Consider the following 19112-nt stretch of genomic DNA (forward strand, 5'->3'; position numbering starts at 1 on the left):
AAACTGATTATGTGCTATTTGTTTGGTCGAGCGGGTCAATTAAAGGGTTATTTATTATTTTGTCAACTTTATTTCACTATAACTACATAAATGTTTATATTATGTTTATATTAATAACTATACAGTCACAAAAGCCATTCACTATTGTTCTAATAGGTTGGTCATAGCCTTGGTTACTGTTGCGTAGGAAGTTTTGTTATGGTCTGCGCCGTTTTATGACGTCAAAGGAAATGTAGTTTTACTTAATTGGAAACTCTATTTAGTTTTCCTTCCACGGTAGTTTCTTGAACACCATCTCCCACAATACAACGGTGTAATGCGCAGTCGTCGCGCCGCGGAGTGAAAGCGATGTCAATTGCTAGCTTAGCCGCCCGCGGGACATTGAATGACTTTGTGAAGAAGCGAGAAGCATCCCGTTTTTTGACAGGGCCGGATCGCTTTGGGAGCTCATGGAGGCCCTCATACCTGTCATAAACAAACTGCAAGATGTTTTTAACACGGTGGGCGCGGACGTCATTCAGCTGCCGCAAATAGTTGTTGTGGGGACTCAGGTGAGAAACGTCACTTTGTTTTGGAGGCTAGCGAGTTTGTTAGCATGATACCCCGTTGGTAGAACTTCAGTCCGAGTTTATGGCTTGTATTTTTATGACATTATCACCTCTTAAGGTTGCTATTAGGGTTAACCAACCTAAAAATAAAACTAACGAGGTTACCTCAATTATTTTTTTTCGCGTTTCGTGACTTATTAGTAGCAATGACGATCATCATCATAAAATACGCTGTTGTTGTATTAATCTATCATAGTTTTGTTTCGCGTATTAAATCATAACATTACTGTTGTAATGTGTTTTATGTTATTGGCGACTTGGCTCATGCTTGGCTGCTTTCAAGGCTGATGGAAAATATGTTCCACAAATATTAATTTCTACAGCCCCTGTTTGGTCACTTCAAATATGAATAGCTTATATAGTGGTAAGTTTCATATACCAGCCATAATACATTTAGTCAAGTGGTTGTAATGAGCATGTATTCCTACAAAAGCACATAGCATGATCTATTAGCATTGTGCACTGCTCTCTGGCGAAATAATTCTTTTAAATTAAAAGAAAATAATAATAATTCGCCAACCTTTTTCAAACTGAGAGTTACTTCTTGGGTGCTGATTAATGCAAAAAGCTACCCAGCTTGATGCACACTTCTGAAAGAACAAATGAGCTCCCATTCCCTTGAACTAGTATGTTATTATTATTATTAATTATTGGTATTCATCTATGTGAAGACACTTCACATTAATGATTTCTCACAATAATTATCAACAATGATTTAACAAGGAAGGAAATGGATAAATATCAACACGAAACACTTTATTTGTATGAATCTCTGCAAATGTTTACTTTTGACAAATGATCACTTCTGTAACATTCCTAGGAAATCCTTATGTCCCATCACTAGTGAGCTGTTTTTCTAGAGCAGACCTCCAAGTGACTCACGTGGTCCTTGCGGGCTAACCGGTGCCTGGACTGCTGCACTAGCTCCTAATTGGTTTAAAGTGGCAGGTTTTGTCAAACGTGATTGCTTTCTCTGAACCGGTAATCGGATGTGGCGTCTCAGCCGTTTTAGCAAGCATCACCAGGTGTTTGAGTGCAGCGAACCAAGACTATGGGGATGTTTTTTTGCTGGTTTATCCTTGCTAGTGAGCTCCAAAGACCAGTCAGTCAGTAGATGTCCTATGAATAGTATTGCTAACTCCATGTTGTGCATGTCATGTTGAAACACGTTTGGAAATCCAGTCCAAGTAACCTTTGCTCTGTGAATAGAAAATCACATTGCATTTGTCTTAATGTCGAATGTACATCTAAAAATGAATAAAAAAAACTACCTTCTCTGACTTTTTCATGTTTGTGTGTTTTTGTCTTTACAGAGCAGTGGTAAGAGTTCCGTTTTAGAAAGCCTTGTCGGCAGGGATGTGCTACCGCGCGGCACAGGCATCGTGACCCGTCGGCCGCTCATCTTCCAGCTCGTCCACGTCGACACCGAAGACCGGCGGAAGACCAGTGAGGAGAATGGTAAGCCAGCCGTATTTTTAGATTTTATACGTTTTTTTAAGTTATTGCATCTTGTATTATCCCTGACTTCTAGAGCATCGGGTACCATTGTAGTCCACTAGCATTGTTTATATTGTAGCAGTCTAAATTTTTCCTCCAAGGGGCCACATACAGAATTATCAATGGATGAAAGGACCACTTTGGAGCCTTTGAGTTTAGCTCTATTTCATCCCGTTTGCTAACCACGCTAAAACCAATCCATCAAGCAATTATCTATTATTTATATATTAAAGACGCTAGACCATCGAAACTAAGCAGCAATAATATTAGTTTCCCGCCAAGGATAAAGAATGTATACATGTGAGAGATTGTTATGTCAGTATGTGTTGCTACCGCTTTTCCAGGTAGCGCTTTTTTTTCTCCAAATATAAGTTGTTTAAATGTTTCTAATTACAGCAACGTTGATGCCCGTCTATTGCGTTTTGCATTGTGTGTTAGCATAATGCTAGCAGAAGTTCTTAAGGAGTCCATGTGGTTTGTTTAAATACACAGTGTGTAATCTCTTTGTTTGTTTTTTAGTTTTACAGTTAACTTGAACTTGGAGTGTCAATAAACTGCTTGAAGAGAGCACTTGGCCGCTGTTTCTTTCTTTCTTTCTTTTTTAAGAATTGTTCGTTATCTGCCAATCAGCTGCTTGTTGTGAAGTTAAGCCGCCACCATAGCTAGTGCATGAAACCAAAATGTTTGCTCTCAAATCAAGACATAAAATTGGTCGAGGGTCAGGTATGTATGTTACCTCAACTGACCTCAGCTTTGGTACAATCTCAATCAAGATCAGGCGATCACCAGGCTAACCTATTTGTTGTCTCTCTCTTAAACTACAGAATTCAGGAAAAACGGGCGCTTTTACAGAGGTCTCCTTTTCTTTTGTTTGTTTTTGTTTTTTTTTGCCTTAAAGTGTTTGTATATAACGTATGCTCCCCATTTCCGCCCCTTCATTTGTGTGGCCTGTAAGAAACCCCTCCCACCCATGTGGCTTCACTCAGTTCAGATTGGTTGAAAAATTTTCTTTTCATCATTCTCTGAACATACTTGTAGACCCAAAACAGCTGCAAGGTCCAGAACTGCCGGCTTCATCTCAGATGACTAAGAGGCTTCGCCTTTTGCGTCCTTGTTTTGTTGTGCCGCTTTAATTGGCTTGTGACTTCCGCAAACATGCCTCCCTTCTTTATGTGGAAGGGTTTTATTGTGCTTCTGTAATTTTTTTTCCCCTCAGCTTTTCGCTCTGGCGAGTTTTTTAGCCACCAGACAATTCCTCTTGTGTAAAGTTAAACAGAACAATGATTTGTTGGTCACATCATTGACTGATAACATCTGTCCTCAATTTTAATCTCTTCAGGCATCGATGGCGAGGAATGGGGCAAATTCTTGCACACAAAAAACAAGGTAAAGCTGCATGAAATGATGTCAAATGAGCCCCCTCAAGTCCTGACTAACTATTAGATGGTTGACATTTTCTCTCCCTCTTTTTTAGATCTACACTAATTTTGAGGAGATACGTCAAGAAATTGAAGCTGAAACAGAAAGAATATCAGGCATTAACAAGGTTAAAACATAATCTTTGAGCATCTTTGCAAAAAAAAAGTGTACCGAGCCATAAGGGATTTTGTAGACAGGAGGCCTTTACCTTTAATAATACATGTAAAAGCCATATTGTATATTAAAATAATTATATCCAATATCTCTCAAAAGTGAGTAAATATTTTATTATATCTTCTCTTGGGACAATACTCCCAAAATGACACTTTACTACAATGTTAAGTAGTCCGTGTACAGCTTGCATAGCAGTGTAAATTTACTGTCCCCTCAAAATTACACACAACCATTATTATCTAAATCACTGGCAACAAAAGTGAGTACACCCTGAAGTGAAAATGTTGAAAGCGGGCCCAATTATCCATTTTCCTTCCCCGGTGTCATATGACTGGTTGTTGTGAATGGGGAGCAGGTGTGTTCAATTTGGGGTTATTTATCGCTCGCATACTGGTCACTGGAAGTTCAATGTGGCAACTCTCATGGCAAAGAATTCTTTGAGGATCTTAAAAATGGCAGTTCTGGGGGGAAAAAAAAGGTGGCTGCACAAAATGTTGACATTTTGCGCCAGAATTAGAAATTTTCACTTGGGGTGTACTCCCTTTTGTTGCCGGTGGTTTAGACATTAATGGTTGTGTGTTGAGTAATTTTGAGGGGACAGTAAATTAACACTGTTATACAAACTGTACACTTATTGGTTTACATTGGAGCAAAGTGTCCTTTCTTCAGTGTTGTTCCATGAAAGGCTATAATCAAACATTGACTCAAATATGAGGGGCTTACTCACTTTTTTTGTGAGATACTGTATGTATACAAGCAGAAAATACAAACAAAAAACAGCTTCTGGTCTCTTGCATGATTTTCACTTTGTGCAATAGCATGGCGCTGCCTCTTTTCAACCTAAATGGAAATGCAAACTTTTCTTTGTTTTTGTCCCCAGGGTATTAGTGAGGAACCCATTCACCTCAAAGTCTTTTCACCTAATGTTGTCAACCTCACGCTGGTGGACCTGCCCGGCATTACGAAGGTGCGATACATTAAACCTGTGCAGATGTGACTGTGGTCACATTTCCCATATTGATTCTTGTTGTTGTTTTTTTTATGTGAAGGTGCCGGTGGGAGACCAGCCAAAAGACATTGAGATTCAGATCCGTGAACTAATCGTGAAGTACATCTCCAACCCCAACTCTATCATCCTGGCCGTGACTGCTGCTAACACAGACATGGCGACGTCAGAAGCCCTCAAGGTGGCCCGCGAAGTTGATCCTGATGGTAAACGCTTTGCTTTTTTTGTTTGTTTTGAATGCATCGCTGACACATCATCTAATTGTTTCCTCCATGATGTATCCAGGTAGGCGGACGCTAGCAGTGGTCACCAAGCTGGATCTAATGGACGCCGGAACAGACGCCATGGATATCCTGATGGGCCGAGTCATACCTGTCAAGCTTGGCATTATTGGAGTTGTCAATAGGTGACGGGGTGTCCGTCCGTTTGTCCGTCAGTCGTGCGGTGTGCTAACTGTGGGTTCCTGTTGAATTTTTGTTCTGTTTTGTTTTTTGTGGCAGGAGCCAGCTGGATATCAACCAGAAGAAATCAGTGGCAGATGCTATTCGCGATGAATATGCTTTTCTCCAAAAGAAGTACCCCTCCCTTGCAAACAGAAGTGGAACTAAATATCTGGCCAGGACACTGAACAGGTAAGAGTAAGTTCCTGTTTTCAAAGGTTATAGATACACCTTCATATTTAATGAGAGACAAATATGATTTTATATATATATATATATATAATGGACCCCTGAAAATCTGCAAATAAGTTTTGTAACTGCCATGAAAAAAATACAAATTTTCATTTTATTTTAAAATCCACGAATAGGTGAATCCATGGACCCCTAACCATAATTCATTATTGTGGATGCAGTTGTGTAGTATTTGCAAAATTTATCAAAAATATACAGGGTGTTGTAAAAAATTGACATCATTTGACATATGAATAGCTAACTACCGTACACAACGTAGGAAAACAAAATTAAATAGGCTTCACGTTGAAAAGTCAAATATTTTTACCAAAATTCCGACAACATATTCAAATGGATATAACATAAAACATTCGCACGTTTGCTATAATTCTTGATCCTTAGTGCATTTTGACAAAAGCATGTCACAGAATTTGTGTTAATACTAAATTGTGAATAAATGCGCAATAGTACAATAAGTAAGTGTATTATGGTAACATTAGTTTGACTTAGTTTTTGTCCTTGGTTGTAGATTGCTAATGCACCACATCCGAGACTGCCTCCCAGAGCTGAAAACCAGGATCAACGTGTTGGCGGCCCAGTACCAGTCGCTGCTCAACAGCTACGGCGAGCCAGTGGAGGACCAGAGCGCCACCTTGCTGCAGCTCATCACCAAGTTCGCCGCCGAGTACTGCCACACCATCGAGGGCACGGCCAAGTACATCGAGACGACTGAACTGTGAGTCGGGCTGCCGCCATTTGGGCACCAGTGGCAGAGCCAGAGAATATGCAATGGGGTGGCCAGGGTGATAACAAAGGTCATTTTGGTGTGGCACATAAAATGTAACTTAACTTAAAGCATTTTAGAGAGAGTGCACTTTATGAAGTTTAGTCCATTTACTTGCATTACTTCTTAAATGGATCAGCCACATCTAATCTGGCGGATGCACTGATTTATCTCAACAATGGGTCAACCCCATACATCTGTGGCCATCCCATTCGACAAGGCATCTACATACACTTTATAAAATGGTACCTTGACTTACAGGTGACCCAACGTACGAGTTTTTTGAGATACAAGCAAAAATGTCGTGTTGCATGCAATGATTTGAGTTACAACTACGCTTCAGATTTATCACCACTAGATGGCAGCAGCGAACTTCACATCAAGTACCAATTGGGTAGCTAGCCAAAGGTTCTTCAAAAAAAGAGGGCAAGTGTGCTTGCTTCAAGTTGTTAACGCCACTCCTAGTTCAAGTTTACACTGAAACTAAACAAAACAAAGAGAATCACATGTATTTAACCAAACCACTAAACTTTGCCTTAAGAAAGTCCACCAGTTTAATGTTAACAAACAATGCACATTACCATAAATAGCCTAGCGAAACTAGCATTGATGTTGCAGTAGTTATAAACCTTTAAACAGTGGATATTTGAACACAAACATTTTTATTTGGCGTGCACGTTATCACCACGATCTGTGTAGTCAGAGATGATATAGTTAAACATTCTGACAATCAACCTTCACTCTGTTATAGTTAACTTAATTGTAATCATCTGCTCATCAGCTGGTTTAAACTGCTTTGTGTCTCTTTTGTCACTACTTGATCCGTACCCGGAAACATGCTGCAAAATGAACAATCGCTGGCCAGGTTTCAGTCTCGAGTGAGATCCGTTCATTTTGGGCACGCTCTGAAAATCAATTTGACCGAGCCTTCTACATCTGCCCCTCCTCAGCTGCGGCGGCGCGAGAATCTGTTATATATTCCACGAAACGTTTGGTCGCACGTTGGAGTCGGTCGATCCCCTAGGCGGTCTGACGACAATCGACGTGCTCACGGCGATCCGTAATGCAACGGTGGGTCCCTGCGACATCTGATCACAATTCGTTACTCTTAAGAACCATCTGAACAGTGTGACAACCCGTTGTTCCCAGGGGCCCCGGCCGGCTTTGTTTGTGCCTGAGGTTTCCTTCGAGTTGCTGGTCAAGAGACAAGTGAAGCGTCTGGAGGAGCCAAGTCTGCGCTGCGTGGAGCTGGTTCACGAGGAGATGCAGAGGATCATCCAACACTGCAGCAACTACAGCACACAGGTGACGACAGGCCACAAATGCAGGTGCAATTAGAATATTGTGGAAAACTTCATTTCAGTCGTTCAAGTCAAATAGTGAATGTATTGTATAGATTCATGACACAGAATTAAATATGTAATTTTTTGGTAATTTTACAACTAATGAAAACCCCACATTTACCATCTCGATAAATATTACTTAATAAACAATCCAAATTATTTTTCATATTGAAACTGGGTAGAAATTGGACTTCTGATAAGTATTTTCATGTGATTAATGCATTTCTGTAATTTGAGTTTCATTTTTTTTTAAATTAAACGACTGAAATAAATGAACATTTCTATGATATTCTAATTGAATGAGGTGTACCAGTAGAAGCAATGCAGACCTTTGTTCAGGCTAAAAAATTTAGAAATAAATAACTGGATAGCTGCATTCACACATCTTGATGGCTAAAAAGGAAGTGGACGGTTCATTTTGGATTCATGGGTACACCATTGATCCTACACCAGCACGATAATGGGTTAAATGGTTTCTGCAGTGTTTTATGTTGCCAAATGCGCAATTTGGATCAGATCCAGATTAAAACTGTGCTTGAGAGATGTTTCTAATATTTTTTTTCCCCTTGTTCATCTACATGAATTGAGCAAATGTCCACGCTAATAGATGCCGCACCTCGAAAAGGTTAACAAGGAGCTGGAGAGAAAGCAAACTCATTATGGTAGCTAGAATTATCCTTATTTGTGGAACAAAATATACATTATAATAATAATAAAATGCATTTAGGTAAGTAAAAGCCACCTCTCTAATAAAGACCATTACACTAATTTTTAAATGCTGCCATTAATATGTGGACCCAAATTTAATCAAAACATCCTTGAGAGAGAATACCTACTCATCATAAAAAAAAATACCTGCTTGTGGGATCTTATCTTTAAATTAATTTATGACATTTGAATTGAAACTTTAAAAATATATTGTTCATAATTGTATTTTTCTCTCTCACAGGAGTTGTTGAGATTCCCAAAGCTTCACGACGCCATCGTCGAAGTGGTCACCTCCCTGTTGAGAAAGAGACTGCCAGTCACCAATGACATGGTAGGAAAACTGCCCGCATTACTTAACTATACTATTAACAATATCTCATAATTAAATGTGTTTTTGTCTTAAGGTTCACAACCTGGTTGCAATTGAGCTGGCGTACATCAACACCAAACACCCCGACTTTGCTGACGCCTGTGGCCTCATGAACCATAATATTGAGGTACAAGCCCTGCACTGTTTTTCTTTCTTTTCTTTTTTTTTTTAATGCAGATTGTTTTTAACTTTAGTTATTCACTCTAATCACTGATGAGAAGATATTAAATGTCCTTTATTTGTTTTCACAGGAGCAAAGACGCAACAGAATGAGGGACCTGCCCTCTGCTGTGCCCCGAGACAAGGTACTATTCTACTCTAAATCACAGTACAAGAGCTGTACCAACCAGTGCTGTTTTACACCACTGAAAACTACAAGCACATTCATGAGCATACTGTATTAACCTTAAAACAAATAGAAGATTGTACGGCGTCCGTCTATTTATATATATATATAAATAAACATGAGCTTATTACACTTTTTTGAGTGATGACAGTAAACAACACCTAATTTAAACAAAGCTTGTTTAAGTTTTTCTTTTTCTACACACACGCTCACGTGATCGTGTCTCCCTTGCCGATCTCTCTTCCGGCCAGCAGGCGGCAGCCGGTGGCGCTCAGAGTGCGTCTTCCGGCGATCAGACGGACAGCGGCGGGATGGGGAACTGGAGAGGGATGCTGAAAAGGGGGGAGGACGGTATGGCAGTGGACAGGACGGTGCCCCAGAGCCCCCTCCTCAGCAGCCCGCAGAAGGGGCATGCTGTTAATTTGCTCGATGTGGTAAGGACGACTTTAAAATGATAGAATGGCTCGCCATAAGTATATATTGTCTGTTTTTGTCTATGAAATATGGACTTTAGTTGACTTCTTGTAACTGCTGCTAATGTACTACTGAAACAAGCAAGCACTCCAGAGACCCAGCTATTGTATAAAAGTCATTACAAATAAAAATTTTCATAATGTGTCCCCATCCTACCTGTTCTTCCTCTCCAGCCTGTTCCAGTATCAAGGAAGTTGTCCGCTCGGGAGCAGAGAGACTGCGAGGTCATCGAGAGACTCATCAAGTCCTATTTTCTTATCGTACGGAAAAACATCCAGGACAGGTACACGAGGACCTACCATCACGTGATCCGTGTTCCTCTCGAGAGTCAGAATCCTCGGCGAGAGCGTTCTTCACTGTCCCGCTTCTTCCTTCCTTCCACCTCCTCCTCAGCGTGCCCAAGGCGGTGATGCACTTCCTGGTGAACCACGTGAAAGACAGCCTGCAGAGCGAGCTAGTTGGCCAGTTGTACAAGTCGGTGCTTTTGGACGACCTGCTGACTGAATCGGAGGACATGGCGCAGCGACGCAACGAGGCGGCAGACATGCTCAAGGTACTCTAACCTACAAAACGCACACTGAGGAAACCATTTTGCACATAAAACACTATTTGATGCCAATGCTATAATGGAGCCAGTGCTACTTTTAGTTCTTAGTTATCTATTAAACAAACCAAATAAAAACAATAAAAAAAAAACTTTTAAGATTAGCCACTTGATTAGGTGTACCTGCACAATCTAATGAGACGCAGTGCGTGACTACTTGGACTGTGCTGTCGGTTTACGCAGGCGCTGCAGAAAGCCAGCCAGGTGATCGCGGAGATCAGAGAAACGCACTTATGGTGAGGGAAGCCGCGCTCCTTCAGGTTCCTCCTCTTCCTCAGCCCCCCACCCACCACACGGACCACCTGCCCCCGCACACGAGTCCACATAGAGACAGAAAGTCCTCACAGTACAACACTGATTGCTATATGTGTATGATAAGTCATAGTTTTGAATGTACAGTCTGGATGAACTCAAGTCTTACCATCCAGTTTCCATCACTGAACCCTTCAAAGATCCCACCTGACCAGAAATATTCTATTTTTCTTATGTACCAAACTGTATCTATACGGATGGTGTTGTTATTCATCAGAAGAATGACTGCTGTTTGTGTGGAATACAATTAAAGATAGATGTATGAAAAAAAAATAAAAATCTGTTGTCGTCATCACATGTCACATGGTAACTCTTGTCCCCAACCCCACCTGTGAATTGACAGCAGTGAAACCCCACATATTAGTGAATTTGTGTTTTTGTAACCTATGCTCCATTTACTTACTGATTTTTGTGCTCGGGCCAAAGCAATGAATGTACCGTATTTTCACGACCATAAGGCGCACTTAAAAGCATTATCATTGAACAAAACATAATCATAAAGAAATTAATGATGGTTGTTGTTCAGTCATATTTAAAAATAAATAAATAAATAATAATAATAATTCAGAAATTCTGCCAGGGTATGTAAACTTATGAGCACATATGTATCCTTATGTACCCTAGTCATATTGGAATGAAAGTGTAGGCTACATTTTTTTTAATAACCACTCTGTGGCGGTGGCATTTTGGAATGAAAGCGTACAGCTTTGTCATAACCACAAGATCGTGGCATACATTTATAAAATTCCCCATTTGCCCATATACCCATGTATAATGCGCACTATTGACTTTTGACAATTTTTGGGGGGGGAAATGCGCATTATACACGAAATTACGGTAGTTTCGTGAATTGAACTTTTTTTTATTTTTTGCTTCTCTAACAATGCAGCTACAAAAAACCCATGTAGAGCTAATTTGCTTGTGCAAAAAAAAAAAACTTTTTGTGTAAATGCCAAAAGGTGAGTTTAATGACAATGCTGTTTGTGTAAAGTGCTAGTCCACGTGTTTTATCTAGCATTTTATTTAGGCTAGTATACTAGCTAAAAGCCTCATGTGAAGGTGGTTTGTTTATGTTGAATAATTTAACTACTGAATACAGTTGGTTATGTAACATAACCAAGAAGCACGGTCTTGATGCTTTATGATTGTCTCCAGTTGAAGTGCTTTGCCGCCATCTTGTGACATCTATACAAACCCCTTTTTGAGACTGGTGTCAATTATTCACGGATGTTCACTGTACTGTAACAGTAGAGCTATATTGATAAATGCAATCCCTTCTGTGACACTTCAGGTGTGTCAAACTCATTTGAGTTGATGCACATGATTTGCTTTTGCGGGCCACATAAAATGAGGTGGCAGGCCAGATCTGGCCCCCCAGGCCTTGAGTTTGACATCTGTGCTTCAGGATCTATTTTCCCATGGGAAATAAATAGAACAGATGACCGGCACCAAACCAAACATGTGAAAAGAAAGCAGTTGATCAGTGTTACTTTTTAAGACCAACATCCTCAATGCTCAGTCTTCAAGAACGACAAAGGTGTTATAAGACAAATGTCACAAAAGTCTAAAAAAACTAAAAAAAAAAGACGAGCCTCCCCAAAAAACCTTGGCTTCCAAATTCCACTTTATTTTATTGATTTGTCATGACTGACTCTCTCTCTCGCTCTTTCACACACCCACACACACACAGTATCGCATTAAAGAGCATAAAATCAGTCGCATGTGTTTGTGTTGATATGTTTCCACCAAGCACAAGCACAGTAAGACATTTTGTATGGCACCCTTGTGTTTAAGCAAAAAGTGTGGGTGGCACAGAAACACAACCTGTGTGACTCAGGGGGAGGATGCCTGTTTATTGAGATTAAATAAGAATAGCAGTACACTGGCACCCTGGCTTGGCGTGTCCCGGCTGGAGATGGGGGCGGGAGGGGTGCCTCTTTACCTTAGCCGGGCGCCCATCTTGCCCTTGCCACGGCCCTTGGTGCTAAAAAAAAAAAAAACAGAAGAAGAAACAGCAGCATGAAATCAGACATTTGAACTCATTGTCAAGATAGTGTTTCATGTAATTTTACCTCTGGTGATCCTGTACTCGGACAAGGAGCAGGTTGATCTGCAAGTAGCAAAAAAGCACAAACAATTACTGTAACAAGTCATTAAAACAACAATAATAATAATGATAATAATGCTGATTACAATTTGTAGGAAATACAAAATTCAGATTATATTTTTAAATTAAAAATATTCTATGTGACCAACTATTTTTTTGTGTCTAACTTTAAAATTTGGGGGAAATTTTATTTAAATATAATATTTTTTCTTATTAAAAGTTTACAAATTATAATATAATATACTAATACTAATTAAAAAAAATTATTTTGTACACTAAATGTACACATTTTGTGTTATTAAAATTATTTAAATAAAATAAATTGACTTTTGTTGACATTTGACATTTTTGTTGTTCGTTTCCCCTTGCGGCTTGACTTACGAGTGACCCAACTTTTTTTTTCGAGATATGAGCCTTCGCTTTTTTAAAAAAAAATTTTTTGCTTTGACTTGCAAGCAAAAATTCAAGATAAGAGCGCGAGATGGTGGCAGCAAACTCAACTCACTTCAGTTGAGTGTCATCACAAAATGAATGAAACTTGTAATCAGTGGAAACATTTTAGAAAAATGTATGTCCTTTTAAGGGATTAAAATTAGTATAATAATAACAAACTTTGATGTGATAGAATTTATCAGTTTTTAATTTCATTAAAATAAAATGACCTGTCTATTTTAAGTTGTGGACTTTTCCGCAACCCACCTTTGTAGAAAAAGTTGTTCAAATGTAATACGGTGCTTAACAGTTTGCATAATTAAACAATATAAACAAAGCAAGCTCATTCACTCATACACATCACATATACAGTACAGTCATGGCTAAAAACATTGGCACATCAGTGGTGTCAATGTTTTTAGCCATGACTGTTTAAAAAAACACATAGTCTACGCTTTTTTTCTGACTCTGACATGAAATCAGACTATTCTAATCTAATTAGACCTTTCCTGTTATAGGTCAGTTAGGATTACCAAAATTAACATTTGAACAGAGTAATAAGGGACAGAGGTATAATAGACATTATAGTCATGGCTAAAAACCTAGCCAGGACTGTATATCAGAATGAACATGGCCGAAAAAGAGTTGGAAACCTATCCTAGCTCCCCCCCACCCCCCACCCCTTTTTTTTTTTTTTACCATGTCGTTTTATAAAATATAATGAAAGAAACGTAATGTACAGTACCCAAAATGAGCTCTTAATTATCCTCCTTTACTGTACGTACTGATAGACTCACATCACTTTTCTGCCTTTTGACTTTGTCGTTGAGGTCGTACTTCTCCGTCTCCAATTCCAGCAGCCACTGCCACAGCTCGTTAGCCTTTTCCCTGCAAACACACACGATAGCCGATCTCGTATCGAATGTAATATTATGACATTTGGCGTGATGTGGAGCCCATCGTTCGTCCTACTTGAGCTTGTCGTCGCTCATGTGGTCGATGTTGAGCACCTTCCTGCGCTCAGCCAGAATCTTCTTCTTCTTCTCTCTCTCTGTCTGCTTTTTGCCTTTTTTTTCACTCTGTTTTGGGATAATTTGAAAACAAAACATATTTACTAATGCACAATTCAGTAAGTGCACTTTAATCCACACTGCATAACGTCTTTCTGTTCTAATTACATCCAATGCAAGAGCTGAAAAAAAATGGTGCATTTACAAAAGATATTGACTCTCTTCTGTTCATTATTGTTGGTGGGAGAAAACTAATTTAATTCCACTTTCAAATGAACTAGTATGAATAATACAAAAAAAGCATATCGCAGGAAAAACAGAAAATGTATTATAGTTGAAATAATATGCCCTCACTGTTTAAAATTGTGGCATTTTCAGCAACAAAAGTAGATATTTTTGTATGTAAAAAAGCAACATTCATAGCCTAACATGTATGGCAAAGGAATAAGAATCATGACCTTCTGTCCTGCGCCGTACTGCTGGGTCATGCTGGAGAGGGCCTTCTTCTTCTTGGCGTCTTCGTCATGCTTCTTGCGGTGCTCCTCCTGCTCTCTGCGCTCCTTCTCCTCCTGGATGTAGCACACACACAAACATTAGTGTGCATCAATACTCGGGTCGTCACTCATTTTGTCACAAGTCGTATAAACTTACGGCGAGCCTGGCCTGCCTCTCCTTCTCCCTCTCGGCCCGGATCCTTTGCTGCTCCGCTCTCTCGGTGCGACGCTTCTCCTTTAAATAAACAAACAATTGACATATTTGATTTCCAAAAATGAGACTCATCACAAAATAAATTATTCATTTTAAAACTTCACAACTGAAATACAATTTTAGCAGCTGCAGCAACCGCAGAATTATTGGGGCACAATTAGAACGGCTCCACTGCTACACAATTGCATCGATAGGTTGAATGCAGAATACAATTTTCATACGGCTCTGTATTAATTATGAAATCCATTCAGGAAGTAAAGAAACATGGTACCCTTTCTGCTTTCTTCACAGTTTTGATGCCAAACAAACAACTTTAATTTTCTGAATGCTTCTTATAGCTAATACAGAGTAGTGATACAAATAATGTGCATGTTTTTTGATTTTCTTTTTCACCACATAATAAGTGAGCATAATTTGAGCATTATGTCCCACGTGTTCCATGGGCGCCAAGCCCCTATAAAGGGCACCTGAGACTTTCTGTCACCCATGATGAGTAACTGACATTCTGTGTACCAAAAGAAGTCAAACTTCCTGCTCATTTAAAAGTATATTTTGGATGTTTTAAACCACTTTTTTTGGGGTGCTGAGTTTGTGGACCTGTATGACTTCTGTTTGGTACGGTATGTTTAGCATGTACAGTGGTGTGAAAAAGTGTTTGCCCCACCTTCTTGATTTCTTTGGGTTTTTTTCTTGTGTATTGAGTATCACAGCTTCAAGATTCCCACCATTACCACCATTTTCATTGCGGTGTATTTTGAGTCACTTTAGTAAACGTCATCAAATTCTGAGTGATGGCTGCTTTGGTGTGGACTCACAATTCTGTTGACGAGGGCGACGAGCTCCTCTTCCTCCTTCTTTCTTTGGATGAAGTGAGCCTCAATGAGAGACTGCAGCTCTGACAGATCTTTCTCTTGACGCTTCCTGTGGATGTCCTGCACTCACAAATAATGTACAATACTCACAAACATGCTGCAAGTGTTTTGTTTTTTTTTCTGGGGGAGAGCGTTTCATGGGATCAAACTCACGTCAAAATCTACTTTCTCGCCATCCGGGATCTTTGGAGCAGCAATGTTTGACATGAATCTGTGCAATGGAGCCAAAAGGGTTGATAACTATTAGAAGAAGCATGTGACATGTCATCTTTAGGAAGAGAAATCAACTTACTTTGGCTTTGGCTTTGATTCATCTTTAAAGAAAAGAGAGATAAAACAGCAAAATCTATGAAATTCATGCAATTTTTTAATATTCCCTCATGGGATTCCAGTAAGACTGCAGCTACCGTATTTCCTCAAATAGTGCCTCCAGTCTGATAAACTAAACGCCCGGTGCTAAGTGGTGGCTCTGCAGTGTTGTGTGTGTCTATTTTAAAGTTTTCCACACATTCCATTTTCTCCATCATAGTCCTATTATTTAGTTTCAGTCATCTTTTGCACCTTGCATGTATTTTCACCAAAATTACTTCAATAAACCATCATTATTTTTTGTCTTTTCTTTTTTTTTTTTTTTTTTTTTTATCATTTTCACAAATATGTAGCATTAAACTAAATATATCGTCAATATTTTTTGTTTAGTTTTTTCCCCCCAAAAAAGTATGCTGAGTTCAAGGTCATAAACCATTAAAAAAATTCAAAAACTAAAGATTACTTTTCAAGTTACAGTAACTGGGAGCCCAGTGAAATTGTTTAGAAAGTAGCAGAAATAAAAAAAAATAATGCAGCTAAAAAAAATTAAACACCAAAAATGCTTTCTTCCCTGTTCTTCATTGGAGAAATTAGTTATTTTTAATATTTAAGAATAAATAAATGCAGAAAGAGAATGTTCTTACCTTCTTCCTCCCTTCACAGGAAACAGAGCAGAAAATAAAATGAAGTTATGATCTATTTACTACATAACCATTCAAATACTACTGTAAAAATAATAATAATACTGTAACAGTGGCTACATACTGAGTTTCCTCATCCACGACCTCTTCTGTGTCAGACATTTTGTTCTTGAGGCGCTCTCTTAAAAATAAATCAGTTTTTTTTTTTTTTTTGAACAAAGGCAAATATTTCTGATCAATAAACAGCATGCTGACACGTTCACACGGTTTAAAAGGAGACGTTCCACTTTTAGAGCACACGCACACAATGACCAGTGCAGCGTAACGCTGTGATGCAGATCTACAGTAGGCGTTGTGCATCTATTTGCTATCATATGTTGTTGGAGCAATGATGCTGCTTCCTGACGAATGCAATTTTATGATGGAGCATGTACCGCTATTTTTATTATTTTTTTCATATCTGAAAAACAAGGGAAAATGTCAAAGAACATTTAGTTACTAAATAAAACACAAAAACAATATATGTATTTGTTATATATTTCATATTAGCTGTAACATTAATAATAGTACAATATATGTTTCAATATATGCATGAACATTATATATATATATATAAATAATCTGTTTGTGATATATTTATTTTTATTTCAATAACAAATACATTGATTAATAATTTTAATTAAATACATTTTAAAAAGTAATTTCTATTTTAAAAAAATTCAATTTAAATCCTGAACATTTGTATTACATGTAATATTGTTAACAATACAAATAATATAAATATTTTAAACCAAATATAATAATAGTACAATAATAATATTCATAAGGTAGTCATAATTGCATTATTTGCACATGTTGTAGATTACATTATTTTCCTAAAAAAAAAATGAATGTTCGATATTAAGTGTTGCAATAAAAAACATTCATAAGGAGATTGTTTGGAGAAAAAAAAAAAGTTTTTGCGCAAACTTTCATTCACATTTGCATTGAGGAAAAATAAATTAATTTGCATTTTTCTTAAATAAAGGTCCAAGATGGTGTTCATTATGGTTAATGAGGAATATTTACATTTTCGAGGATTAAATACAGCTTTTATTCAAAGAGTCCTTACCTGCTAGCTGGGTGTGTGGCCAACTTCACCTCCTTGATCTTGTCAACCAAAGTGTGGACCCTCTTTTTTTCTTCTTCTTCTTCCAATCCAAGGATCCACTCAGTGGTCGTCCTGCCCTTCGTCTCTACTCATGTGACAAGCGCGCCCTATGAGTGCTCGGCACCAAGGAGAGCATGGCTGCTGTAGGACAGATGGGAGCCTTTTGCCCAAGTAGCGTGGAAACAGAAACATGCCACAGTGGGAATAAAAGGAGACAAGACCCTTTTTTTCTTTAGTTTTTTTTTTATTTTATTGCTGAAAATAAAACTAAGCTACATCCAAAACAACATTATCAGGACTCACTCACGTGCTCTGCGGATTGAGGCTATGTCCACATGGACACAGGTATTTTTCAAAAATACAGTGAAGTGCGATTTTCGAAACAAAACCTCACTTTTTGTGCTCTTTCTGTAATGCCCGAAGTTGCCACAAGATGGCACCAAAGCCCTGGGTAATACAATAGTAGTAATTATTGTCAAAGAAGTATGTTGAAGTGATACATCTTGACTGACGAACTACAGTCTTTGTATTTCGGGGAGGAGGTGAGGTTAGCTTGGGTTGTTAGTGGGAATTACAGAGGGTTTTTGCTACGTGTCTGTTTTTGCTCCGCTGAGTGACGGGGGTCTCATTATTAGTTGACAATTGCTATTTTTACAGGTTGCAAAGACGGTTTACATGCACACGTCCGGTGCATTTTTTTCCCATCTTTATGCCATTTATTTTTAAGGGTAATGTTTTTAAAATGTGTTTGGAATACAGTGAACCTCCACATATTCACGGTTCGCATTCAAGAATTTGTCTATTTGCATTTTTTTAGGAACTTGTCCTCCGTTATTTGCTGAAAAACTCGCCTGTCCACTATTTTTGTGCTCAAGCCAAAGCCATGTCTCATAATTAAAATATTGCTTTAGCGCCATCTGTTGGCATCTACATTGAACTGAGGACAGTAGCTTGATTTAGAAAGAAATCCATTTTCTGAGCCGCTTCTCCTCACTAGGGTCGCGGGCGTGCTGGAGCCTTTCCCGGCTATCATCGGGCAGGAGGCGGGGTACACCCTGAACTGGTTGCCAGCCAATCGCAGGGCACATACAAACAAACAACCATTCGCACTCACACCTACGGGCAATTTAGAGTCTCCAATTCATCTACACTAAAATTGCATTGGACTCTTCCTGCATGTTTGCTCAATAACTTTGGTAGTTTTGCGTACAAATACTTACTAATTAATACCTGTGTTCATGTGGACGTAGCCTGAAAGGAACATATTTTAAATCGGAATGCCGTGCATGCTACAAGCAAAGTGAAAATGCAGTGTTATTGTAAACACAGGATAAATAGAAAAATACAGTGGATATAAAAAGTCTACACACCCCTGTTTAAATGCTAGGTTTTCATGATGTAAACTAAAAAAGGAGAGTTAAGAGTTAAGTTTTTTTGTATGATTGATCTTGGTGTATTATTATTATTTTTTTTATATTACAAAAACCTGGCAAATTTGAACAGAGATGTGTAGACTTTTTTATAGCCACTGTAGTTACCTGCAGTGTACAGTCAAATACACATTTGA

At 38.6% G+C, this 19112-nt stretch overlaps 2 protein-coding genes across 3 annotated transcripts; one reads left to right on the plus strand and one right to left on the minus strand.

Annotated features, from left to right (window-relative positions):
* Positions 1–297: 297 nt before the first annotated feature.
* dnm1l (dynamin 1-like) lies at positions 298–10608 on the plus strand. Of its 2 annotated transcripts, none has more exons than XM_061773814.1 (18): positions 298–551; positions 1922–2066; positions 3445–3491; positions 3580–3651; positions 4579–4665; positions 4748–4910; positions 4990–5110; positions 5205–5336; positions 5905–6111; positions 7110–7230; positions 7309–7464; positions 8452–8541; positions 8615–8707; positions 8832–8885; positions 9181–9360; positions 9574–9683; positions 9794–9953; positions 10188–10608. In XM_061773814.1, exons 1-18 carry the CDS (start codon positions 450–452, stop codon positions 10242–10244), a joined length of 2097 nt encoding a protein of 698 aa, XP_061629798.1. In that variant the 5' UTR covers positions 298–449; the 3' UTR covers positions 10245–10608. The 2 variants fall into 2 exon arrangements, with proteins under 2 accessions (XP_061629798.1, XP_061629796.1); XM_061773812.1 differs by having other exon boundaries at positions 299–551; positions 9178–9360.
* Positions 10609–12149: 1541 nt separating this feature from the next.
* Positions 12150–17640, minus strand: LOC133478135 (troponin T, cardiac muscle isoforms-like). The gene is made up of 12 exons (XM_061773816.1): positions 17507–17640; positions 16520–16576; positions 16399–16409; positions 15738–15759; positions 15599–15656; positions 15389–15505; positions 14517–14594; positions 14324–14434; positions 13828–13934; positions 13653–13743; positions 12389–12426; positions 12150–12300 (listed from the first exon to the last, which is right to left on the minus strand). Exons 2-12 carry the CDS (start codon positions 16555–16557, stop codon positions 12255–12257), a joined length of 717 nt encoding a protein of 238 aa, XP_061629800.1. The 5' UTR covers positions 16558–16576; positions 17507–17640; the 3' UTR covers positions 12150–12254.
* Positions 17641–19112: the final 1472 nt, after the last annotated feature.

Source organism: Phyllopteryx taeniolatus, chromosome 5 (genome assembly GCF_024500385.1).
Source record: "Phyllopteryx taeniolatus isolate TA_2022b chromosome 5, UOR_Ptae_1.2, whole genome shotgun sequence".
NCBI lineage: Eukaryota > Metazoa > Chordata > Actinopteri > Syngnathiformes > Syngnathidae > Phyllopteryx > Phyllopteryx taeniolatus.

Excerpts from the sequence above, each read along its gene's own strand:
- dnm1l (XM_061773812.1), top strand. The coding sequence starts at position 450 with ATGGAGGCCCTCATACCTGTCATAAACAAACTGCAAGATGTTTTTAAC. Across the intron at positions 5,337-5,904 it reads CTGGCCAGGACACTGAACAG|ATTGCTAATGCACCACATCC; the intron begins GTAAGAGTAAGT and ends CCTTGGTTGTAG. Across the intron at positions 7,465-8,451 it reads GCAGCAACTACAGCACACAG|GAGTTGTTGAGATTCCCAAA; the intron begins GTGACGACAGGC and ends TCTCTCTCACAG.
- LOC133478135 (XM_061773816.1), bottom strand. The coding sequence starts at position 16,557 with ATGTCTGACACAGAAGAGGTCGTGGATGAGGAAACTCA. Across the intron at positions 13,935-14,323 it reads AGTACGGCGCAGGACAGAAG|AGTGAAAAAAAAGGCAAAAA; the intron begins GTCATGATTCTT and ends ATCCCAAAACAG. Across the intron at positions 12,427-13,652 it reads TCAAAAGGCAGAAAAGTGAT|ATCAACCTGCTCCTTGTCCG; the intron begins GTGAGTCTATCA and ends TGCTACTTGCAG.